General features: G+C 43.3%; 1 protein-coding gene across 1 annotated transcript in view; it reads right to left on the bottom strand.

Annotated features, from left to right (window-relative positions):
* LOC120408299 (myosin-IIIb-like) overlaps positions 1–26,842 on the bottom strand; it is a 121,778-nt gene that overhangs the window by 32,630 nt on the left and 62,306 nt on the right. The window contains exons 16-21 of the mRNA XM_039545059.1: positions 24,080–24,126; positions 23,662–23,727; positions 22,427–22,546; positions 10,498–10,583; positions 10,169–10,216; positions 148–195 (exon numbers count right to left, since the gene is read on the bottom strand). Coding sequence (XP_039400993.1) covers positions 148–195; positions 10,169–10,216; positions 10,498–10,583; positions 22,427–22,546; positions 23,662–23,727; positions 24,080–24,126 — 415 coding nt within the window. The remainder of the gene's footprint in view (positions 1–147; positions 196–10,168; positions 10,217–10,497; positions 10,584–22,426; positions 22,547–23,661; positions 23,728–24,079; positions 24,127–26,842) is intronic.

Genomic DNA, 26,842 nt, shown 5'->3' with positions numbered 1-26,842 from the left:
ATTTCAGACCCCATCCCACCACTAGAACAGGCCCCTCGTACATAAAAGCTGACAGTTATGGCAGAGAGCTAGTTCCCACACACGTGCACAATACAGCTCAGACCCATCATGCTCAGTCCAGACCCATGTGCAGCGGCCCACACCTACCCACATCTCCAGTCTTTCAGCTCTGTACTCCGCAAAATCTCCAAGCAGCTAAGAAAGAAGGAGGAAAAAAATTAGTAAAAAGTCCCCTTCTACTTTGTGTAGCCAGAGACAGGCAACCCTTTGTACTGCAATGTGCCCCTTGTGAAAACTGGCTCCCAAATGGTAGCTCTCTCAGAATCACAGCTGGTACAGGGGTTATGGTGGGGCTTGTTAGCAAATGCGTACCCAGCCCTTGCCTCAGGAGGGTGATTCCCCCAGTGAATAGGCTCCTGGCCCTTCCTCCTGGGAGAGATTCCCACAGATAAAGAGCTCATTGTCAGAAGTTTTTTCCTTGCTGAATTTCCTAGTTCTGAGAAGTGCTCAAATCCCAGTGGATAAGTGCAGAACATGAATCCGGGTAGAGCACAACAACTACACATTATATGATCAAAGGGCTAGTCTACACTAAAATCGCTAGGGCCGATGCACTGCACTGTTGTAGCGTGCTAGGGCAGACACTCTATGACATTGATTGATATAACTTACATCATTCAGGGGGGTGGGTTTCCACACCCTTGAGCAACTCAAGTTATACTGAAGTAAGCATTAGTGTGTACAAGCCCTCAGTTTCATCTAACTACACCTAGTTACATTCCTTGAGCACCCTTAAAGAAATTTCTCTCCCTCTGTGGCATTTACACTTTTCACACATTTGTATCTGAATGGATTACTCCAGATATGGCATAGAGAGGAACTCTTCCCTTCCCGCTCTGCAAATGCTGCCATTAAAGTCACATAGATACTCCTTGCTGCCATTTTGCAGGGCAAACCTATGTCCGAGGGGTAAGAGCTGGTTCCATACCGGTTCAGACCATGGTCCAGCTTGCCCAGTATCTGGCCCATACCAAAGCTTCATGGGGAGTGTACAGAACAAGTCATTTATGGAGTGATCCACCCCTGCATTCCACTTCCAGCTTCTAGTAGTCAGAGGTCGCTCTGAGCATGGGGCTGCATCCCTGATCATCTTGTCTAATATAGCATTTCATGGACCTAACTCCCATGAACTTATCCAGTTCTTTTTTTAACCCAGTTATACTTTTGGTCATCACAACATTCTATGACAATGAGTTCCACGGGCTAACTGTGCACTGTGTGAAAAAGTACTTCCTCTTTTTTGTATTAAACCTGCCCCCTATTAATTTCATTGGTGACCCCTGATTTTTGTATTGTGTTAAAGGGTAAATAACCTCTCTCTAATCATTTTTTCCACTCATTCATGACTTTATAGAACTCTATTGTATCCCCCCTTAGTCGTCTCTTTTCTACGCTGAAAGATCTAATCTTTTAGTCTCTCCTTGTACGGAAGCTGCTCCATACCCTTGATCATCTTTGTTGCCCTTCTCTAAACCTTTTCAAGATGGGGCAACCAGAACTGGACACAGTAAGACAGGAGTGGGCACATCATGGATGTATGTAGAGGCATGAGGATATTGTCTATCCCTTTCCTAATAGTTCCTAACATACCGTTAACCATTTTGACCCCTGCTGCTACACACAGTGCAGAAGTTTTCTGAAAACTATCCACAGTGACTCCAAGATCTCTTTCTTCAGTGGTAACAGCTAATTTTAAATCCATCATTGTGTAAGTATAGTTGGGATTATTTTTTCCAATGTAGATTACTTTGCACTTATCAATGTTGAATTTCATCTGCCATTTTGTTGTCCAGTCACCAACTTTTATGTGATTCCTCTGTAACTCATTGCAGTCAGCTTTGGACTTAGCTACTTTGAGTAATTTTGTATCAGCTGCAAACTTTGCCACTTCACTGTTCATCCCCTTTTCCAGATCATTAATGAATATGTACCTCTTCTCAGTCTCTCCCAGCCAGTGCCTGCTGTGTAAACATCTATCTTTCAGGTTACTTCTCTCTCACATGCAGTAATGTGCATGTTTTTAGGTGGAAACATGCTGTATTACCTGCCCATTTCCCCCTCTAGAGCCTTTGTATCATCTCTATCCTCACTGGAGTTTGCAATTCCTCTTAATGAAACATACAGATAATGCTAAATTAACAGATTTCACAAGGGGTGGAGGAGCCACTTGCTCCCAGACTTCACGGTAGGGAGGTGCTCATTTCCTGGTCTCCCCTTGTCCCAGACTGAATAAGAGGGCTCCCTCTAGCTGGGTGTTTCACACCTTTGCAATGAGCCATTGTTTTATGTGGTGGAGCAGGCAGGGTGGGAGAAGGGTCTGTTTCACATGGGGCAGCAGGCAGGGGCAGCTAGGACAGAGTGGGCAGAAAGGGTTGGTTTACAGCAAGAAAGTTATGGAATGACATCCCATCAGGAGACGCACATCCTTGGTATGTTTTGCCTGTTGTGACTTTAAGCTCTCAGGGCAGGGACTACATTTTCTCTCTAAACCTGGGAGATATCCAAGACACGTTGGGGCACTTAATATAAACATTATAATCAATAAAAGCATACTCCTTTTCCCAGATATGAGATTCAAAAGCACCCCAGAATGGCACCAAAAAAACCAAAACAAACCGAAAGCATGACATGTAAGCAAGTTGTCAATCAAAATGTAATAAACATGAATGGTTAAGTCAGCAACAATCTGAACAAAACATGGAAATCTGAAAGAGAGATAAGTAGCAGCAGACCCTAAATCATAGAATCATAGGGTTGGAAGGGACCTCAGGAGGTCATCTAGTCCAAGCCCCTGCTCAAAGCAGGACCAAACCCAACTAAATCATCCCAGCCAGGGCTTTGTCAAGCCGGACCTTAAAAACCTCTAAGGAAGGAGATTCCACCACCTCCCTAGGTAACCCATTCCAGTTCTTCACCACCCTACTAGTGAAAAAGTTTTTCCTAATGTCCAACCTAAAACTCCCCCTCTGCAACTTGAGACCATTACTCCTTGTTCTGTCATCTTCTACCACTGAGAACAGTCTAGATCCATCCTCTTTGGAACCCCCTTTCAGGTAGTTGAAAGCAGCTATCAAATCCCCCCTCATTCTTCTCTTCTGTAGACTAAACAATCCCAGTTCCCTCAGCCTCTCCTCATAAGTCATGTGCCTGAGCCCCCTAATCCTTTTTGTTGCCCTCTGCTGGACTCTTTCTAATTTTTCCACATCCTTCTTGTAGTATGGGGCCCAAAACTGGACACAGTACTCCAGATGAGGCCTCACCAATGTTGAATAGAGGGGGAATGATCACGTTCCTCAATCTGGTGGCAATGCTCCTACTTATACAGCCCAAAATGCCATTAGCCTTCTTGGCAACAAGGGCACACTGCTGACTCATATCCAGCTTCTTGTCCACTGTTACCCCTAGGTCCTTTTCTGCAGAACTGCTGCCTAGCCATTCAGTCCCTAGCCTGTAGCAGTGCATGGGATTTTTCCGTCCTAAGTGTGCCCTTGTTGAAGATCACACCTCTGCACTTGTCCTTGTTGAAGCCCATCAGATTTCTTTTGGGCCAATTTGTCTAGGCCCCTCTATATCCTATCCCTACCCTCCAGTGTATCTACCACTCCTCCCAGTTTAGTGTCACCTGCAAACTTGCTGAGATTGCAGTCCACGCCAGCCTCCAGATCATTAATGAAGATATTGAACAAAACCAGCCCCAGGACTGACCCTTGGGGCACTCCGCTCGATACCGGCTGCCAACTAGACGTGGAGCCATTGATCACTACCTGTTGAGTCCTCATAGGTCAGCTGAAGAACCGATAGAACAGGGTTTCTCCAGTACTTTCATGGTGTGTACTCTGAATATCATATAAAAACTGACTCAATGCAATAGGGAAGGGTGTATCTCAATGTTGCTCCAGTATGCAAGCTACATGCTTCTTCACAGTTCCCCGCAGTCTTTCCACTATCCCATTTCCTTGGGGATGGTACTCAGCAGATTTATAATGTACTGGACCAATACTTATCAGAAAGCCTTCAAAACTCTCTTGATATAAAACATGTCCTTGTGACACTGCACCCCATATTCTTCACAGTAATAATATAATGATATGATTATGACATAATCATAATGTATTTTATGAAAGATAGGTCATGTGAGATCATTGGAAAGGTTATGATTTACTGAATAAGAATATCCTATTGGTATATATGTATCATTTTTATATCTGAAGTTAGGAATATTGTCTATGTATCTATTACAAATGTGTTTACATTCTGCCTTGTGGGTGTTCCCATATGTAATCAGTCTAGATGGCTGGCTGGGAAGGGCCCATTCAAGTTAATGAACCATTAGGGAGAACCATAGGCCTTAGGAAAAGCTTATATCCCACCGGGAGCCTTCCTGAGGATGCTGTAAACAGCCTCTAACTCATGGCTGCTAGCACCCTACAGGGTCATGTGATCAGGTCACCTGGTACTGGACTCCATCTTGGAATACCAGTGTTTTTCCACTGACTGGCATGGGAACAAATATTGGAGACAAAGGGTTCCTGCCATATGCAAAAGCTATTTAAGGCAGGTGAGTGACATCATCGGGACTCTTCATTGACTCCCTGCCCAAAGACAACTCCTGAAAAACACCTGAGGTACAAGGACTGAACTGGGGTGAAGTGCTGGACCCAGGCTAAAGGGGAGTTTTAGCCTGTGAAAGGAACACCTGGGGTTTTTAAGCTGTAAGCAAGTGTGGCTGGCCCCTTATGAATCTCTGCAGCCTGCTTGAATCATTGAGTATGAGAATTTGCTAATTCATATCCTACCTATCTAATATGTTAAACTCAGTTTGCGACTTTGTTTATTTACTAGGTAATCTACTTTGATCTGTTTGCTATCCCTTATAATCACTTAAAATCTATCTTTTGTAGTTGTTAAACTTATTTTTGCTTTCTCTAAAACCAGTGTGTGGAAGTCGTAACTTGGGCAGAAGGCTGTTGCATATCCTTCTCCACACCGAGGGAGGAGGCAAATTTAATGAGTGTATATGAGATCGTATAATTTTGGGCTTACACTCCGGGGGGGGGGGGGGGGGGAAGTTGTGCAATTGAGTAGCTGGGCTGTTCCTTAGCTGTAGCCTTCCCATGCAGAGCTGATCACAGCATTTGTATGTTCTGCAACTGGGTGTGTCCCTACCAGTATGTGTTCTGGAGCCTGGGAGAGGGCTTGGCAGGCTGGTCACAGCAATACAGTGTAAAGGGAGTCCAGGCTGGTGGGTCAGGGAGGCTCGGTGGTACCCCAGTTCCAGGTGGCACTCTGGGGGAAACTGCTACAGTCCCATTTTCTGAAAAAAGGCTCTCTGGTAGGGCAAACATCACAAATAAAGTGGTTATGCAAGAGATGAGCTTCTTTGAAATTATGAATGCAAAGAAGTAATGTGAGTAACAGTCTATAACACTCAATAGCGTGTAGCCATGCACTGCAATCGATGGGCCAGTAATATCCATTGCAATTCTCTGCCATGGTCTATCTGCGACTACCATTATCAAAGGGGCTGGAGGAGCAGTAGTTCTATGCACTGTGCAGGCTGAATATGCCTTCATATGATGCTCAATGTCTGAGTGCAGCCCTAGCCACCAAGCATAACTACACAGAATCACCTTCATAACTCCCAAATGTCCTTCGTGAGTCACATCCAGTACTGTTTGTCGAATGATGCTAGGATGATCCCCCATGCTCCTCTGCATAAGATATGCTGAGTAGCACATATCTTCACTGTGAGCTCAGAACAAATTTTGTAGGATGTAGACAAAATTCTCTTAAGGACTGGGTCTATCCAACCCATTTGTGCAGCATGCGTCTCCTCGCACAGTTCAGTATCTTGAAGAGCAGCAGTCTGCCTTAAGTCAACTGGCAAGCTGTTCAGTAAAAAGCATAAAGCATACCTTGCCATTTCTGCACATGAGGGTGCCAATCCAACAGAATTTCTTGAAAGAGTATCGGCAAGTAAATTAGATCTCTGTTTGAAATGTACCAAATGAAAGCCAGTCATACTGCTGCAACTGATAACCCACTGCAGCAGCCTCATGCTCTGCAGATCAACAGCCTTATGACAGAGGCCCAAAATAGGCAAATCAGTTTCTAAAGTAACATGTTTTCCCAGTAAATAGACTTTGAAGTGTACAATAGCAAAAACCATCACCAAGAACTCTAGCTCAATCTGGGAATACTTGGCTTCTGTCAGGGTGAGAGTACGGGAGGAGTATACAATTGGCCATCCCCCCCCGGAACAGAACTGTGCCCAGACCCTGATTGCATATATCAATTTGAATCACTATGGGCTTCCTTGGATCAAAATGAGAATGAGATTGGATTTAACAGAGGACCTGGCAGACTGTTTCAAAAATCTGTTTTGTCTCTAGTCCAAACCAACCGTCCCAGGATTAGATCGCTCAGCAGCTTGGCAAGGGTACTAAAATTGGGCAGAACACGGCCACCTATGTATTGCAATAGGCCAAGGAATGAATGTAAAACCACTACAATCTGTGTGTTTCAATAGTGAAGCAACAGCTCCTAGCCATTCAGTTGTCAGTTTCACACCATCAGCTGACAGAGAATGCCACAGAAACTCTACAGCATCTTTTGCAAAACTGCAGCTGGCCACATTCAACTTTATGCCGGCATGTTAGAGTCGGGTTAGCACCTGGTCCAGATAAGCATTATGTTCAGGAAGGGTCTTGTCAAAGACCAGAATGGCATCCAAATAGCACCATGCACCCTGGATATTACCAAAGAGCTGAGAGACCACTCTCAAATACTTCAGGGAGCAGAGACTAAACCAAAAGGGAGTCATTGATAGCAGTCAAGTATCAGAGGGGTAGCCGTGTTAGTCTGGTTCTGTAAAAGCAGCAAAGAATCCTGTGGCACCTTATAGACTAACAGACGTTTTGTAGCATGAGCTTTCGTGGGTGAATACCGAAGAAGTGGGTATTCACCCACGAAAGCTCATGCTACAAAACGTCTGTTAGTCTATAAGGTGCCACAGGATTCTTTGCTGCATTGATAGCAGTACCTCTCTAATGGCATGCTGAAAGCAAACTTCCAGGCACAGGTATTTTCCAATAACCGGATCGGTAATCCAACACAGAGAAAATCTGGGATCCACTGACCCAACATGTCACCTCTTTGAAGGTTGGCAACTGAAACTGCTCACATTTCTCAAATCTATTAAGAGCCCTAAAATCTGTGAAGTCAAATATCGCCATTCTTCTGGTATACTATCACTGTGGATAAGCTCTAATCCATATGCCCTTCCACCTCCAAATGATATCATCATTTTTCATGCATTGCAGTTCTGCTCAGATCTTGTCCACAAGTGCAGGAGGTACATCTCGTGCAGGGGGTGCAAAGGGCTTGGTGTTCAAATCCAGCAGCAGCAGAGAGTATGCATAGCCCGTGGATGGAACACTGTCATTGTTAAACAAATCATGGTGTCTCTGAATGATACATTGGGTATCCCCTTCTAATCTGACATAATCACACGTGAGATATCCTGGGAGAGCTCATGCATGATACCAAAATGTAAGCACAAATCGTAGGACAATAATGGAATGTAATTCACAGCAGCATCTTTAACAAGATAAAACTTTGCAGTCAAGGCTTTGCCTTTGTAGAGCACAGAAAACACAGTTTCACCCACTGTCTGCAAAGAATACAAATTCCAGGCTTTTACAACCACTGTAATTGGACAAATGTCTACATTATGAACTAACCCAAAAGGGAGAACATTAACTTCAGCATCTGTATCCACCATGCACCTCAGCAGTGTACCATTAATTTCTATGACACGAGAGACCAGTTTCAGTGCCTTTCCGCATGAGAAGATTGTATTAAAGGCAACATTGGAGTTCCTGTATTGTATTCAAGGCAACAAGGTGGTCTCATGTGGCTTCACATTCCCAATATAGAATCATAGAACCATAGGGTCAGAAAGGACTGCAAGGACCATCTAATCTAACTCCCTACCAAGATGCAGGATTTGTTGTGTCTAAGCCATCCAAGACAGTTGGCTATCCAGCCTTGTTTTGAAAACCTCCATGAAAGAGCTTCCATGCTGGCCATCAGGAAGTTTAGACTTGAAATTAGACAAAGGTTTCTAACCATCAGAGGAGTGAAGTTCTGGAACAACCTTCCAAGGGGAGCAGTGGGGGCAAAAGACATATCTGGCTTCAAGACTAAGCTTGATAAGTTTATGGAGGGGATGGTATGATGGGATAGCCTAATTTTGGCAATTAATTGATCTTTGACTATTAGAGGTAAATATGCCCAATGGCCTGTCATGGGATGTTAGATGGGGTGGGATGAGAGTTACTACAGAGAATTCTTTCCTGGGTGTCTGGCTGGTGAGTCCTGCCCACATGCTCAGGGTTTAGCTGATTGCCATATTTGCGGTCGGGAAGGAATTTTCCTCCAGGGCAGATTGGCACAGGCCCTGGGGGTTTTTCACCTTTCTCTGCAGCATGGGGCACGGGTCACTTGCTGGAGGATTCTCTGCACCTTGAAGTCTTTAAATCATGATTCGAGGACTTCAATAGCTAAGACTTAGGGATTTATTACAGGTGTGGGTGGGTGAGATTCTGTGGCCTGCACTGTGCAGGAGGTCAGACTAGACGATCCTAATGGTCCCTTCTGACCTTAAAGTCTATGACTCTATGACTCTAATATGCACTTCAAACCTCTTCTTGTCATGAACCAGTGTACCATGGCACAGTAACTTAAAATGTCCTTTCTCTCCACAAGCCCAGCACTCAGCAGTTCTAGCCAAGTGATCTGTATTACCACACTTGAAACTGAAAAGCAGGCAATATTCGCTGTTGAGGCTGTGGAGCAGGAGTATAAATATATATTAGTGTCGTATGACTCTGGGTGATGGAAACACAATGAACAGCTAATAGTTTAAGCATAGACGTAAAGGTAGCAGCAATCTGAGACACAGAACCTCTTTCAGGTGTGCCCTCAAATGCCTCGCTCTTGGTAGCCACAGCATGAAAAGTTAGGGTTTAGCATCTTGCACCAGTAACTATTCACCGACGTGGTCCTTGGCTATGCCAATCACAAAAATATCCCCGAAATCACAGTCCTGGGTCAACTGCCACAAATAAATTCACATATGGTTTCCTTAGGCTGCTGATGAGCCTCAAAAAAATTGTTTTCCTCTTTAACAGAACAGAATCTCCAGTGTCAAAATACTCACTGATATGCTGCACAGCCGCATCAAAAGAGGACTTGGGCTCCAGGAGTTCATCATAAATACCAATGCCATAACAGCCTAAGCAGTTCTGCATCTGGGGTAACCTAGCAGCATGGGAGAGTTGCATGATCTGCACATAGTTCCAGAAATTCTGAATAAAGTATCGCCATTCAACAGCAGAAGGACGTACAGGCAGCATGAGTTACACAATAGAAATACTCATTGCATAATGTTATGCATAGATGCACCCCAGAATGGCAAGCCCAAAACATCAAAAAAAAATTATATATGAAGGAAGACTCACAGGTAAGTTGTCAAACAAAACATGTAATAACCATGAATCAGTTAAGTCTGAACAAAACGTAACAGTCTGAATGGCAGATAACTAACAGCGAACACTGAGTAGATGCACACACTCAATGTTATACCCAATGTTATACACACACAAACACAGTAACTGGCCCAGTAAGTACACAGAGTAGGAAGCAAGAAAGCAGCACACACACACACACCATCAATAAAGAACTGGGGGAGGAGAGGAAGAGAGACCGACCAAAGCTGGACACCACCCCATTATCACTTTCCTTCTTCATCCGGGTCTCTCTCCTTTATGTGACCGAGTTTCTATACAAGCCAATGTGAATTATTTGAGGGAGAAAGGTTCCACACATCACTGTATCAAATGCTTTTACCAAATGCCAAATCACTTTGTCTAGGTACTTATAGTCCCTTGATCGCAAGATCCCTTCCTACGCTACTCCCTTCACCTATTCAGTTTGCAATTCCTTCACAACAGCAATCAAGTTGGTTTAGCAAATTTTGCTTTTCAGAAATTTCCTGTGTTGTTCTTTACTCATGACTATAGGGGGCAGAGAGGAAGGTTCTTACCTTTCCCGTGTGAGCGGGACATCTGGTTTAATTAGGAGAATTCGGTATCTGTGAGAAATAAACCAAACATAAAAACAAGGGAGAGAGAAATCTCTGATGCCCTGAGCTGATCCAGTGTTCCCATTACAGCAAGGATGACCACAAATCAGTACCCATCCACTTCCTCCCTCTGCCCCACACATACCATATCCACTGTCTTAGGTCCTTTTCACACTTTTTAATTAGGTAATTTCACTCACTGTTGATCAGACTGGCAATTCCCTCACCCCATTATTGGAATCACTTCCCTTTCGACCTTCATCAAACAACATTTCATGATTTTAACAAACCTTTCTGCAAATTCCTCAAAAGAGGGTCTCCAGGAAAAGCCGTTTCGCCGAATCCGGATGGTCTCCAGCAATCCATTGTACCTGAGCTGAGGTGAGAGCACAATAAAGTTCAAAAAGAGATTAACAGATTTTACAGCCAGAAGGGACCATTATGATCATCTAAATCTGGCCTCCTGCACAGCATAGGTCAAAGAAGTTCAAACAGAAATTCCTGTAACCAGACCAATAAGTTCTGGTTGATCTAGAGACATCTGTTGGAAAGGCCATACAGCAAAACAAAATTTCCAATAAGTTCTTGGAATGTATTGGGGACAAATTTGTTTCAGAAAGTGAAGAAAATAACCAGGTGCGTCAGCCTTTTCAGATTTCATTTTGAGCAACAGGGAGGAACTGACTGAGAATCTGAAGGTGGAAGGAAACTGGGGGAAAGTGAACATGAAATCATAGATTTCATGATCTGAAAGAAAGGAAGAAGTGAGAGCAGCTGAATAAGGACAATAGACTTCAAAAAAGTATACATCAACAAATTCAGAAAAGTGGTAGGGTAAGGTCCATGGGAAGAAAATCTAAGGAATATAGGAGCTCAGGAGAGCTGGCATTTTCTCAAGGAGACAATATTAAAGACACAACTGCCAACTATCCCAATGTGAAGAACAGGAAGAAACCAAAGTGGCTCCATCAGGAGCTCATGAATGAATGACCTGAAAATAAAAAAATAATCCTACAAAAAGCAGAAACATGGATCAACTGCTAAGAAGGAGAACAAAATAATAATATAAGCATGTAAGAAAAAAAAACCTAGGGAAATGGGTCTAGATAAAGTTACTATAAGGTGAGTTCACAAGTGTTTGAAAGACTATACTCAGAGTGGTTACCAATAGTTCAGTCAAACTGGGAGGATGTCTCAAGTGAGGTTTGACGGGGGGTGGTGGGGGTCAGTCCTGGGTCTGGTACTAGTCAATATTTTCATTAATTACTTGGATAATAGGAGAGTCAGCTTCTAAAATTTGTGGATGACACCAAGATGGGAGGGGTTGCAATCACTTTCAAGGACAGGATTAGAATTCAAACTGACTTTGACAACCTAGAGAATAAGCCTGAAATAAACACAATGGCATTCAATAAAGACAAGTGCAAAGTACTACACTTTATTGAAGAGAGTCCGGAGGAGAGCAACAAAAATGATAAAAGATTTAGGAAACTTGACCTATGAGGAAAGGTTAAAAAAAAAAACTGGGCATGTTTAGTCAAGAAAAGAAGACCGAGGGGGGACCTGATAACAGTCTTCAGATATGTTAAGGGCTGTTATAAAGAGGACCGTGATCAACTGTTCTCCATGTCCACTGAAGGTAGGACAAGAAGTAATGCTCTTAGTCTTGAGCAAGGGAGATTTAGGTTAGATATTAGGGAAAACTTCCTAACTATAAGGCTAGCTAAGTACTGGAATAGGCTTCCAGTGGAAGCTGTGGAATCCCCATCTTTGGAGATTTTTAAGAATAGGTTAGACAAACCTCTGTCAGAGATGGGCTAGGTTTACTTAGTCCTACCTCAGTGCAAACGGCTGGATTTGATGACTCTGAGGTCCCACACAGCTCTATATTTCTATAGCACATCTTTTAGAGATGTCCAATCCTGATTTAAAGGTCATGGACCTTCAAGTCATGGAGACTTCAGCACATCACTTGGAAGGTTTTGGGCCCCACACTACAAGACAGATGTGGAAAAATTGGAAAGAGTCCAGCGGAGGACAACACAAATGATTCGGAGGCTGGAGCACATGACTTATGAGGAGGGGCTGAGGGATCTGGGATTGTTTAGTCTGCAGAAGAGAAGAATGAAGGGGGATTTGATAGCTGCTTTCAACTACCTGAAAGGGGGTTCCAAAGAGGATGGATCTAGACTGTTCTCAGTGGTAGCAGATGACAGAACAAGGAGTAATGGTCTCAAGTTGCAGTGGGGGAGGTTTAGGTTGGATATTAGGAAAAAACTAGGAAAGTGGTAAAGCACTGGAATGGGTTACCTAGGGAGGTGGTGGAATCTCCATTCTTAAAGGTTTTTAAGGCCTGGCTTAACAAAGCCCTGGCTGGGATGATTTAATTGATGTTTGTCCTGCTCTGAACAGGGGATTGGACTAGATGACCTCCTGAGGTTCCTTCTAACCCCGATATTCTATGATTCTAAGGTTGCTCCAAAGGCTAATTATCTCACTGGATCATGTTATGCCTTTTTGTCTATTAGATCAATAAAGATGTTGAACAAAACCGGCCCCAGGACCAACCCCTGGGACACTCCGCTTGACACCGGCTGCCAACTAGACATTGAGCCGTTGATCACTACCTGTTGAGTCCGAAAATCTAGTCAGCTTTCTATCCACCTTATAGTCCATTCATCCAATCCATACTACTTTAACTTGCTCTTAAGAATACCGTGGAAGACTGTATCAAACGCATTGCTAAAGTCAAGACATATCACGTCCACCATTTTCCCCATTTCCACAGAGCTGGTTATTTCATAGAAGGCAATCAGGTTGATCAGGCATGACTTGCCGTTGGTGAATCCATGTTGACTGTTCCTGATCACCTTCCTCTCCTCCAGGTGCTTCAAAATGGATTCCTTGAGGACCTGCTCCATGATTTTGCTGGGCACCGAAGTGAGGCTGATCGGTCTGTAGTTTTCCGATATAGCAAAGCGACGACTCACCGGCGCAGCACCTCCCACTGGTTGTCTGGGAATTAGCTCTTTTCCAGCATACGGAGTGCCCTCTGCAGGCCAGTGTTTCTCCTGCTGCTCGCCTTGTGTCCCTCCTGGACTCCTTTACCTCAGGGTTCTGTCCCTGCAGTAACCCCTTACTCTGGGTTTCCCCTCCCAGGGGAACCCCCAACCCTCTAAATCCACCTTGCCTCAATGACTACTGCCAGTCGTCATCTAGTCCCCGCTCACTGGGGCAGACTGCAGTCTGTAAAGGCCACTCATCACTGGCAAGGGAATCAGATCAGCTGCCTCTGCCTAAGCCTGGGCTGCACCTCTGCAACCCTTGTACCAGCTTTGGCCTTTAGCAAGGCCTGGGGATTTGCCAGGCTGGAGCTCCCCCGGCTCCTCTTACCTTTCCCCAGCCCTGCTCTACTTCCCGTACCCTAAGCTCCCAGGCAGCCAGGTCCTTCCCTCTCCAGAGCAAGAGAGAGACTGACTCCACTCCTGGCTCTCAGACCTTTTATAGGGCCAGCTGTGGTCTACTTGGGGCGTGGCCCCTGCTGTGGCTGCTTCCCCAATTAGCCAAGCTTGGTTGCTTTAAACACCTGTTCTCCAGGAGTGGGGCAGCTGCCCCACTACACCCAGGTTCTCTTTCTTCCCTTTTTTATATTTGCCTTTTTCCAATTGTCCGGGACCTCCCCCGATCACCACGAATTTTCAAAGATAATGGCCAATGGTGCTGCAATCACATCAGCCAACTCCCTCAGCACCCTTGGATCCATGGACTTGTGCATATCCAGCTTTTCTAAATAGTCCTTAACCTGTTCTTTCATCACTGAGAGCTGCTCACCTCCTCCCCACACTGTGTTGCCTAATGCAGCAGTCTGGGAGCTGACCTTGTCTGTGAAGACTGAGGCAAAAAAAGCATTGAGTACTTCAGCTTTTTTCACATCATCTGTCACTAGGTTGCCTCCCCCATTCAGTAAGGGTCCCACACTTTCCCTGACCTTCTTGTTGCTGACATACCTGTAGAAACCCTTCTTGTTACCCTTCACATCCCTTGCTAGCTGCAACTCCAGTTGTGCCTTGGCCTTCCTGATTACACCCCTGCATGCTCTAGCAATATTTTTATACTCCTCCCTAGCCATCTCAAAATTTCCACTTCTTGGAAGCTTCCTTTTTGAGTTTAAGTTCACCAAAGATTTCACTGTTAAGCCAAGCTGGTCACCTGCCATATTTGCTATTCTTTCTACACATCGGGATGGTTTGTTCCTGCGCCCTCAATGAGACTTCTTTAAAATACTGCCAGCTCTGCTGAATTCCTTTCCCCCTCATATTAGCCTCCCAGGGGATAATAATAAATAAAAATAATATAAAAACGATCCTGCCCACCAGTTCCCTGAGGGAGTCAAAGTCTGCTTTTCTGAAGTCCAGGGTCCATAGTCTACTGCTCTCCTTTCTTCATTTTGTTAGGATCCTAAACTCGACCATCTCATGGTCACTGCTGCCCAGGTTGCCACCCACTTCTACTTTCCCTACCAATTATTCCCTGTTTGTGAGCAGCAGCAGATCAAGAGACGCACGGCCCCTAGTTGGTTCCTCCAGCACTTGCACCAGGAAGTTGTCCCCAACACTCTTCAAAAACTTCCCGGATTGTCTGTGCACTGCTGTATTGCTCTCCCAGCAGATGTCAGGGTGATTGAAGCCCCCATGAGAACCAGGGCCTTTGATCTGGAAACTTCTGTTAGTTGTCCGAAGAAAGCCTCGTCTACCTCATCCTCCTGGTCTGGTGGTCTATAGCAGATGCCCACCACGACATCACTCTTGTTGCTCTCACCTCTAAACTTAATCCAAAGACTCTCAACAGGCTGTTCTCCAGTTTCATACTGGAGCTCTGCTCCCTTACACACAATGCAACTCCTCCATCTTTCCTCCCATACCTGTCCTTCCTGAACAGTTTATACCCATTCATGACAGTGCTCCAGTCATGTGAACTGCCCCACCAAGTTTCTGTTATTCCAATCACATTATAATTCCTTGATTGTGCCAGAACTTCCAATTCTTCCTGCTTGTTTCCCAGGTTTCTTGCGTTCATGTACAGAATTAAACAAAAACGGTGAATGGCTAGCCAACTACAAAAGCAGTTTCTCCTCCCTTGGTGTTCACACTTCAACTGCTAGAAGAGGGCCTCACCATCCCTGATTGAACTAACCTCGTTATCTCCAGACTGATTCTTGCCTGCATATTTATACCTGCCTCTGGAAATTTCCATTACATACATCTGACGAAGTGGGTATTCACCCACGAAAGCTTATGCTCCAGTACATCTGTTAGTCTTTAAGGTGCTTTTTACAGATCCAGACTAACACGGCTACCCCTCTAATACTTCTCTTCTTGGTTTACCATCTTCTGATTTAAATATTTCAAGGGATAATTCTCCCTTTCTTAGAAATCTTTCAAATATCTTAGGGTCTAAGAAAATGCTGAAAATTTGGCCCTCTCATATTTAACCAAAATGGACCACTGAGTTTTTAGTTTTTCGAGAGGAGTATATTCAGATAGTCCCTTACAGCTATCCATTTAAATCAGTAATTGGCTGATAAGGTTTGTTTTTATTTACTTTCTAACTTTGTTGAACCTTTACTCTCACAATATGCATGAGAGGCGAGAGGTGGAATTTTTTTATTGCCATATAGTTTCTAGAATTTGGAAGATGAGCAAACAGCTAAGGTGTTAAAGTGTCCTCATCTCTAGAGCAGATATATTATTTGGGAATATCCTATAGAGTAAGGATCTAAGGTATAATTACTTGTGTCTAAAAGAAGAGGCTGGTTCCTATCCTTTATCTTATGAGAATATATCTCAGGATTTTACATCAACTCTTCCTCAGGTACATTCTAGAACTTTTTGTGCTAGTCTAATTTAACAGGATCACCTAAATTTGAGCTGTCAGTCTCTTCTACTAGGGCCACTAGTTTTACCATTCCCCTTCTCTGAAATGGTGCTATTTTTTATGGGAGTCTTGAGACAGAAGTCCAAGAAGATTCCCACCCCTTATATTTACTATCTTCCAAGCAGATTTCTCAACAGAAAAATGTGATATTTGGAGATGAATCAAAATTCTTACAATTAGGCTGTTGGGCCAATTTCTCCTATTTGATTAGATTCTCCAATTTCTTTCCCTCCACCTAGGGAGAGCTTTTGCCAGAATAGTTTACCTGGAATTTACCCGGGTATAAAAATAAGATGAATGACAGAGGTTTTTTTTTTTAAATTTTTAAAACTTTAAAAAGAAAAAACAAAACAAGAAACGTAGATAGCTGAGTCTGAAATCATAGTCTTTCCTGATTTTGAATTTTCTCTCCATGGAGGAAGCCATTTGTCTAAAATGGGTCATATATCAGGAGGACTTGCCTCCCTGGTTTCCTTCCACCTGAAAGCCCAGATTTTACCTTTGGAATCAAAGTGTCAGGGCATTCAGACTGTATTAATTTTTTCCTTGATCTTCAAATTTTAGTATTAAATGTTATTTTCCCTCCATAAGCTCCCCATTTTATTCTGAGTCATTGTCTGGATGAGCAAATTGATATGGTAGGTCTTCAATTCTCAATGGCTCATCTAATTATTTTGGGATATTTTTAGATATTGAATAAAGAAAACATTGAGGAGATTTTTGAACTTCCCCCTCAAAATTCTAGAGATCAGGTGCTTAACATCTCTGGACAAAATTTAAAGGCATTACTAAATATGTTTAATTTAATAACTATAAATTGAAGAAGTTTGGGGGAAAGAAGAACATTTTACCTTTATTTCATTGACTGGTGGTAGTAGTCTGGATTATATTATTCCTATAATTAATTGGCCCTTCTATAGGGATTTCTCTATACTTTCTTGCCCAGATAGCGATCAACCTCTCTTTATAATTATGCCCAGTGTGCCCTTTCTGAAGAGAGTTTTGTTTCCAATGGTTGAGGATGTCTTAATTACCCCTTGGGAACAACATGGCTGTAAAAGACTAAAACGAGCCCTTGACATTTGTGACAAATTATCTAGGAGATTGGAGGACTCTGAGAAATCTAACATCCGAGACAAATTATTTAGTCCAAAAATTCCTCTCAAATTTGTCAATCACATTTGTTGTTGGTAAAGTCCTAACAATCACTTGTTTGTAAACTAGCAGTTCCCAAACTATGGGCCGCAGCAATCCATAATGCGTGGCGATCATCATCTTGCTCTGCACAGCATGCTCTAGCATGTACAGTGCGTGCAAGGTCATGATGCATGGACAGGGGTGGCTCTAGGAATTGCGCCGCCCCCAAGCAGGGCGGCACGCCGTGCGGGGCTCTCTTGCGGTCGCCGGTCCCGCGGCTCTGGTGGACCTCCTGCAGACGTGCCCGCGGAGGGTCTGCTGGTCCCGCGGCTCTGGTGGACCTCCCGCAGACATGCCTGCGGATGAGCCATGAGCCGGGACCCTCGACCTCACGGGCCGCAGGGAGGTCCCCCCCTCCTCTGCCTGCCGCCTCGCGCGCGCCGCCGCCCCGCACGCGCCGCGCGGAGCGCGCTGGCTGGCCCTCTGTTCAGAGTTCACCATTTTTTTTTTCTTCAAAAAAAATCATTCTCACACAGCGTGCACCTCATGCACCAGTGTATGAGGTCATGCTGTGTGTATGAAGTCATTTTGTAGAGTAAACTGGCGTCCTCCATTGTGACTTGACCTCACACATATAGTGCATGTGATGTAACGCTGCCACTTTAACACCACTTTAATTCAAAAAAATCCTCTCCTCCTCTATCTAGGTCCTGGGAAAAAAAAAATAATTTATTAAAATGGGGTCATAAAAAAAAAAGGGAACTCTTGTTTTAAAAAAAAACTTTTTTTTTTTTTTTTTTAAAAAAAAAAAATCTCATAAAAAACACACTTGATTTGAGACTGCAGTGTGAAAAAAAAAAAGTCTGTTAGCACATATATAAAAAAGGGTAAGATGCAATTCCTCTCCTAATTTACTTAAGAATTTTAGTAGCTGCCAGAAGAAGATATAAAGACTTACTCTTATTTTTTGTATACAATATCTTCAATATCTGTGGAAGGATTTTGAAGCAGCAGCTAGAGCTAAACATTCTTCCATGTTTAATGAGATGGTAGCCTCAGGCACTGGTAGAGACATTATATTAATGACAACGCCTGGATAGTATATTTTGGCCAGGTCTTTGATTCCCCCCAAACCAGTTTTTTTCAAATATAATTTTACTATAGTTGATGCAATGAGGAATCCTCTGTCTGATTTACCTCTCTAGTCTCCAGTAAAGAACAGTGAAGTATAGTCATTTATTTCAGTCCAACAACAGAAAAAAGCTTCAGGGGAAGATTCTTCTCCCTGCTGAAATTTTTCAGGAGAATCTTAAATTGGTGGTGTTGGCTAAATTATTTACTGTCATTAATCATACTTGATTGATTCCGCCTAATTGGAAGTCAGTACTGTAGTTCCTATTTTATTTTTAAAACAGGAATAGAAAGAATCCTGTTTCTTACAGACCTAGTAGTCTGATAGATGTGGCAGGGAAAACTTATTCCAGCTTTTTATTGTCTAAACCTGAAATACAAGCTTTAGAGGCTAATTTATTACACAAAAAGCAGTCCTGTTTTAGGGCTGGTATAGCCACAACTAATAACTGTTTTACTTTATCTTGTATGATTTATAAATAACCTGTGGTTAAGGATACTCGATTGTATGCTGCTTTCATGGAGGATGGGTCCATCAATGGCTATTAGCCAGGATGGGCAGGGATGGTGTCCCTAGCCTCTGTTTGCCAGAAGCTGGGAATGGGCAACAGGGTTGGTTCACTTGGTGATTACATGTTCTGTTCATTCCCTCTGGGGCAGCTGGCACTGGCCACTGTTGGAAGACAGGATACTGGGCTAGATGGACCTCTGATCTGATCCAGTATGGCCATTCTTATGGTCTTAAGGTAGTAAGGTAATAAGTAACAGTCAGCATGGATTTATCAAGAACAAGAGGGGAGGGATAGCTCAGTGGTTTGAGCATTGAGCTAAACCCAGGGTTGTGAGCTCAATCCTTGAGGGGGGCCACTTAGGGATCTGGGGCAAAATCAGTACTTGGTCCTGCTAGTGAAGGCAGGGAGCTGGACTCGATGACCTTTTAGGGTCCCTTCCAGTTCTATGAGATAGGCATATCTCCATATATTATAAATCATGTCAAACCAACCTAATTGCTTTCTTTGACAGGGTAACAAGCTTTGTGGATGGGGGGAAGCAGTATGGGGTATATCTTGACTTTAGTAAGGCTTTTGATACTGTCTCACATGACCTTCTCCTAAACAAACTAGGGAACTATAAGCTAGATAGAGCTACCATAAGATGGGTGCATAACCGGTTGGAAAACTGTTCCCAGACAGTAATCATCAGTGGTTCACAGTCAAGCTGGAAGAGCATATCGAGTGGGGTCCTGCAGGGATTGGTTCTGGGTCCGGTTCCGTTCAATATCTTCATCAATGATGTAGATAATGGCACAGAGTGTAAATTAATAAAGTTTGCGGATGACACCAAGCTGGGAGGGGTTGCAAGTGCTTTGGGGGATAGGATTAAAATTCAAAATGATCTGGAAAAACTGAAGAAATGGTCTTAAGTAAGTAGGAGGAAATTCAGTAAGGACAAATGCAAAGTACTCTACTTAGGAAGGAACAACCAGTTGCACACATACAAAATGGGAAATCACTGCCTAGGAAGGAGCACTGCAGAAAGGGATCTGGGGGTCACCGTGGATTACAAGCCAAATGAGACAACAGTGTAACACTGTTGCAAAAAAAGCAAACATCATTTTGAGATCTATTAGCAGGAGTGTTGTAAGCAAGATACAAGTCTGTCTACTTCACACTGATTAGGCCTCAGCTGAAGTATTGTGTCCAGTTCTGGGTGCCACATTTCAGGAAAGATGTGGACAAATTGGAGAAAGTCCAGAGAAGAACAAAAATGATAAAAGGTCTAGAAAACATGGCCTCTGAAGGAAGATTAAAATAATTGGCTTTGTTTAGTCTGGAGAAGAGAAGACTGAGGGAGAACATGACAACAGTTTTCAGCACATAAAAGATTGTTATAAGGTGGAGGAAGAAAAATTGTTCTCGTTAACCTCTGAGGATAGGACAAGAAGTAATGGGCTTAAATTGCAGCATGGGCAGTTTAGGTTGGACATTAGGGAAAACGTCCTAATGGTCAGGGTGATTAAGCACTGGAATAAATTGCCTCCTGAGGTTGTGGAAGCTCCATCATTGGAGATTTTTAAGAATAGGTTGGACAGACACCTGTCAGGGATGGTCTAGATAGTGCTTGGTCCTCCCATGAGTGCAAGGGAATGGACTAGATGACCTCCCGAGGTCCCTTCCAGTCCTACGATTCTTTAAAACAAAATGGCTCTGCTCAAGGGATGCTCTGTTTTACCTGCTCATACAGTGAGAACAGAGTTGCCCAGCACTAAGAATTTTTAATACTAAAATAAGATCACAGATGGTCTATGGGGCCAAAGTGTGGCATAGGGCCATATTTCAGCCTTAGCAATTGTTCATAATAATTTTCTGAGGAGACTTTCAATTTTTATATGCTGAGGTAGGTGTTCTTTCTTAAGTAGTAGAGCCCGTACTGCTTTTCTTAAATTTTGGTTTAAGATCTGTGCTCTTCCAGATTATAGATGGCCCTGTCTTCGCCTTCAGGAGATGGAGGAACAACCTGCGTACTCCTTATTTCCATGGTATAAGACCTTTCAATTTATTATAGATAGGTTGGGTTTTTCTCTTACTGTTGATATATTTTAATCAACATAATCAACTATTCAAACAGACAATGACAGATACTACGAAGAAGATCTGGCTATGATTCACGATTCTAAGTTTGCCTTTTGGTTTTCTACTTTGAAGATAGCTCATGTTTTTAAATCAAACCTATATTTATGTAAGGCATATACTCAATTAAGATTTCAAACCATGGAAACTGCTGTCCTGTAAAGCAGACATGGAAAAGTTCCTTCACATCTTATTTTTTCCCCATGTACATCTGGAGTGTTGGAAGATCTACCTCAGTATCTTTTGGACTGTAGAATTTTCCAGCTGCTGAAAGCATGCTCGTTTTTATCTCTTTTGTATCAAAAAGAATTTGTCACCATCCCAAAAGATAATGATTAGCTTTTTTCTCAGTCCCAAGTAGTGATCAAATCAGTTGCAATTTTTGCCCTTTTAGCAAGTGCCGAAGAAGAGAATATTTATTAGGCTCTGACTGTTATTTTAATGTATTACATGTATTATGTGGATGTTGCTGTGGGGGGAGAGGGGGTTGTATTTGCAAAAGACATGTTTCATATGCTACTTGATAAAATTCAATTTTATTTTATTCAGTAATGGTCTCAACAATGTAGTATAAAAAAGAAGTACCACCTTCCTAACTCCTGCTCACTAATCTCCTGTACATATATGTCCAATATTCACATTAGCCTTCCTAGGCAAGGCATTGCAGTTGATGCTCAAGCTCAGTTGGTTATCTACCCTTATCGCCAAGTCTTTTTCAGAGTCACTGATTTCCAGAATAGCTCTCCATCCTGTAAGTGTGACGTCCTTTCCTCCCAGTAGCATAATGGTGCATTTGATTGTACCAATCAAGAGACCCAGCTTGTCCTGTATAGGATCATAGAACTGGAAGGGACCTGGTCATGTAGTCCAGTCTCCTGTACTCAAGGCAGGACTAAGTATTCCCTAGACCATCCCAGACAGGTGTTTGTCTAACCTGATCTTAAAAATCCCGAACGATGGAGATCCCACAAAGAGCTATGCCTTCTCTGCTCCCTGCCCCCCTCATTGGCCCTCCTGCTGAAAGAATAAGCTTTCAGTGTTCATTCAAGCCATTCAATCTTCAAATCTTAGGGGGGAGGGATAGCTCAGTGGTTTGAGCATTGGCCTGCTAAACCCAGGGTTGAGTTCAACCCTTGAGGGGGCCACTTAGGGATCTAGGGCACAAATTGGTCCTGCTAGTGAAGGCAGGGGGCTGGACTCAATGACCTTCCAAGGTCCCTTCCAGTTCTAGGAGATTGGTATATCTCCAATTATTTTATTTTATTTTAAACCCCACCCTCACAATGGGGTTGTCCTGCCCAGTCCCAGCTGTATTCAGCCCTCTGCTCTGTCACAGGTCTGGTTCCTAACAGGACCTGGTTGAAGGGATGCTGAGTCCCTCACTCACCTGCTCCAGCACCACTTGGCTGTCAACCACGCCCGGCTCCTTCTGGCTGTTCGGTTTGATGCAGCGCACAAAGTGGGGGTTAGCAGAGTACATTCGCTCCATCAGCACCGATAGGGAATGCTAGTAGGAGGCAGTGACACAGGTCAGCAGCTCAGTATGCCAAATAATTTCCTGATTTTTGGCTCATTACAACAATTTGTAACCCACTCACCCTCCTTTGTCCTAGGACTACAGAGGTGTCAACTGGCCACTTCATTTTGAATGGCCTTTTCCAACATGTTAACTCCTTATTTGTTCCAACTTGTAGTTAGCTGTGACACTCTGAGTACATTACCTCTGTGTCATCTTGAAATTGAAAGCTTGCTTCTTTTGCCAACAGATATTAATACCAATAACAGATATTACTTCATCCATGGGCAGCAGGTATCGTAGGCATGGGAAGACTGTACCTTCAAAACAGCCTGACATGTTCCCACCCATGTTCCACCTCCAGGCCCCATCCTGCCTGCTGTAAGGCTGTTCCCTTTGTGGCAAAGGCCGGAGCCACCTGCCCAGGGCTGGGGCCACTCCGGTTGTACCGCTCGCCTGGGATTGGGGCCGCTCCGGCCACCCGCCCAGCACTGGCAGCTTGGCTGGGAGGGGGCACCTTCAGGGACAGGGAGGCTGGTCAGCTGGGTGTTGGGCCGGCCAGCATGGCCCAGAGCAGTCGAGGCATGCTGGCCGGGGGTTGGGCCGGGTGGCATAGCCCAGGGAGGCTGGGGCTGCGCTGCCCGGCTCTCCAGCACTCTGGGGGCACTAACCTGGACAGAGGCTAGCAACCACAGTGGGTTGGGGGTGCTGGGCAGGGGCCAGCAGCTATAGTGGGGGCTGGGCTCCGGTCTCCCCAAGCCCAGGGTTCACCCACCAACCATGATCTCATCCATCTTTTCTCGCTAATATCCTGGGACCAACACAGCTACTACAACACTTCAAACAAAGAATAACCAGACCCTCCTGGATCCATGGTCCTGTTGGTGAAAACTCCATCAGCAATGCCAGCCAGGGCTCTGGCAGCGGGAGCTCCCTCTCAGCAGTGCAAGCCAAGACTCCCCACCACTACAGCGTGCACTTGTAGCTCAGAGAAGTCCTTTCTCCATGTGCTAGGAGCTCTATTGACTATACCCAGGTTCCTGGGGGCCATTTCGGCATTTCCTTGCATGTTACTAAATAAGCATAATAAAACAACAGTACTTTACCCGGAACTGAGCACCCACTGATTGCTTCCGAGTGTTGTTGAAGTTATTGTCTGTTCCTGGAAAGACCTGAAACCAGACCTAAACATGTATATCACATACTCCAACATCATTCCCCTGAGCTCCCAGCCCTGGAGGCCCTGTCTCTATCTGAAGAACAAGCCCACAGGGCATCTGGGAAAAAGGACAAAGAGAATGGATTTCAAAGGAGGAAAAGGTGAGTATGCACGTGCCAGGGAGACAAGAGGGAAAGCCCAATGCCATAAAAGGAGGAAGAGCTGTAGGAGCAGAGACAGATTCCAATGTGCAGGGCTGCCTGTCCCCATTCTCTCTCTCCTCCTTAATTGCAGACATCCCAGATGGGAGAGTCATGCCACCAGGACCCAGTTATTGGTTGTCCTAGGGACCCCGTGGTTCTTACCTTGGCTTTAATGTGAGGCATCAAAGTCCCTGTTCTGGAGACTGTGGCTGGATAAAGAAAAAGGTAACACTGAGTTCTACAGCCCCATCCCTCAAACCAGGTGAAACCATCAGCAGACACGGAACCTTCCCCACAAGTGCAGAAAGCTTGCCCTGGTGCCCCCTCTTCCCTAGATAAAAGTTTAAGTTTCACATGCTGAATACGAATGAACAAAACCCTGGAAAAACAGTGAGCTTAAGAGCAGGAAAGGAACACTTGGAAAATGTACAGGTACCTAAAACAGACAACCCAGGAAGTAGCATCTGGGGCACTGAGGGAAATTGCTAATCAATTTACTGAATAACTGGCCACGATCTTTGAAAGAGTCAGGGAGAACTGGGGAGGTGTGAGAAGAAAGGTGAAAAGCAGAAATAGTGCCAATCTAAAAAAAGTAAGATGAGGGATCCTGACAATTACAACTACCCTGTAACTTTTATCCCTAGCAAAATAATGGGAATAATTTTAACAGTGTAAACAAACAAACAAACAAAAACCCAGAACCCACACAGTTGTCATGAAGACAACTGAACTATGAGCAACAATCAGCATGGGAGGCTTATAAAGAGTCATACCAGGTAAGTTAGCTAAATAATTACAGGATGAGGTTAAAAAACAGATCAAATAGAATTGAATTTAGTGAAGGATGTGATACAATCTCGCACAACCTGGATACAACATTGTCACCTGAACTGAAGACTGGCTGAAAGACCACAAACACAGGACAAAGATAAACAGCAAAGAAATGAGCGGGGGGGATGAGGTTCGGTCTTATTTCATATTTTCATTAATAATCTGGAAGAGGTAAGCAAACAAGACATTAAATTTGCCCATAGAACTACACTGGAAAGAGTTGGAAATCCCACCAAGGGCAGAAAAATGCTGAGACCCAGGTTATTTATGTAATAAACTCCTCGTTGGAAAAAATGTAACCATATGGATATGGGAGACATCTGAGAGAAACTCAATGGGAGGGTACCAAGAATGGCAGAGAGAGCACTATGTTAGCCAATACATATATGTTAGTTATAGCATACACCACATTAATGGATATTATGCGCATGGTATTAATATAATATTAGGGCTGTCAAGCGATTAAAAAGATTAATCATGCTTTTAAACAATAATAGAATACCATTTATTTAAATCTTTTTTGATGTTTTCAAATATATAGATATATTCAAATATATTGATTTCAATTACAGCACAGAATACGAAGTGTATAGTGCTCACTTTATTTTTAAATATCTGCACTATAAAAAACAAAATAAACAGTATTTTTCAATTCACCTAATACAAGTACTGTAGTGCAATCTCTATCATGAAAGTTGAACTTACAAATGTAGAATTACGAACAAAAAACCCCTGCATTCAAAAATAAAACAATGTAAAACTTTAGAGCCTACAAGTCCAATCAGTCTCACTTCTTGTCCAGCCAATCGCTCAAACAAGTTTGTTTACATTTGCAGAAGATAATGTTGCCTGCTTCTTCTTTACAATGTCACCTGAAAGTGAGAACAGGGATTTGCATGGCACTGTTGTAGCCGGCGTTGCAAGACATTTACATGTCGGATGCACTAAAGATTCATATATCCATTGATGCTTCAACCACCATTCCAGAGGACATGTGTCCATGCTGATGACAGGTTCTGCTCGATAACAATCCAAAGCAGTGTGGACCGATGCATGTTCATTTTCATCATCTGAGTCTGATGCCACCAGAAGAAGGTTGATTTTCCCTTTTGGTGGTTTGGGTTCTGTAGTTTCCACATCAGAGTATTGCTCTTTTAAGACTTGTGAAAGCATGCTCCATACCTCGTCCCTCTCAGATTTTGGAAGGCACTTCAGATTCTTAAATCTCAGGTCGAGGGCTGTAGCTATCTTTAGAAATTTCACATTGGTATCTTCTTTGCATTTTGTCAAATTTGCAGTGAAAGTGTTCTTAAAATGAACAACCTGTGCTGGGTCATCATCCGAGACTGCTATAACACGAAATATTTGGCAGAATGTGGGTAAAACAGCAGTAGACATAAAATTCTCCCCCAATGAATTCAGTCACAAATTTAATTAAATTATTTTTCTAATGAGCGTCATCAGCATGGAAGCATGTAGTACTCTGAAATGATGGCTGAAGCATGAAGAGGCATATGAATCTTCAGTGCATCTGGCACATAAATATCTTGCAACACCAGCTACAACAGCGCCATGCGAACACCTGTTCTCACTTTCAGGTGACACTGTAATTAAGAAGCGGGCAGCATTATCTCCTGTAAATGTAAACAAACTTGTTTCTCTTCACGATTGGTTGAACGAGAATTAGGACTGAGTGGACTTGAAGGCAATGTTTTACATTGTTTTGGTTTTGAGTGCAGTTATGTAACAAAAAGACTACATTTGAAGTTGCACTTGCATGATGAAGAGATTGCACTATAGTACTTCTATGAGATGCACGGAAAAATACTTATTTTATCATTTTTAAATGCAAATATTTGCAAGCAAAAATAATATAAAGTGAGCACTGTACACTTTGTATTGTATTGTAATTGAAATCAAGATATTTGAAAATGTAGAAAAACACCAAACATTTAATAAATTTCAGTTGGTATTCTATTGTTTAACAGTGTGATTAATTGCGATTAATTTTTTAAATCCCAATTAATTTTTTTGAGTTAATAGCGTGAGTTAACTGCGATTAATTGGCAGCCCTATATAATATACATATATAGT

This window comes from Mauremys reevesii, linkage group 6, assembly GCF_016161935.1.
Source record: "Mauremys reevesii isolate NIE-2019 linkage group 6, ASM1616193v1, whole genome shotgun sequence".
NCBI lineage: Eukaryota > Metazoa > Chordata > Testudines > Geoemydidae > Mauremys > Mauremys reevesii.
Note: the sequence above shows the minus strand (reverse complement) of the source record. Positions and strands in the feature narration are given on the sequence as shown.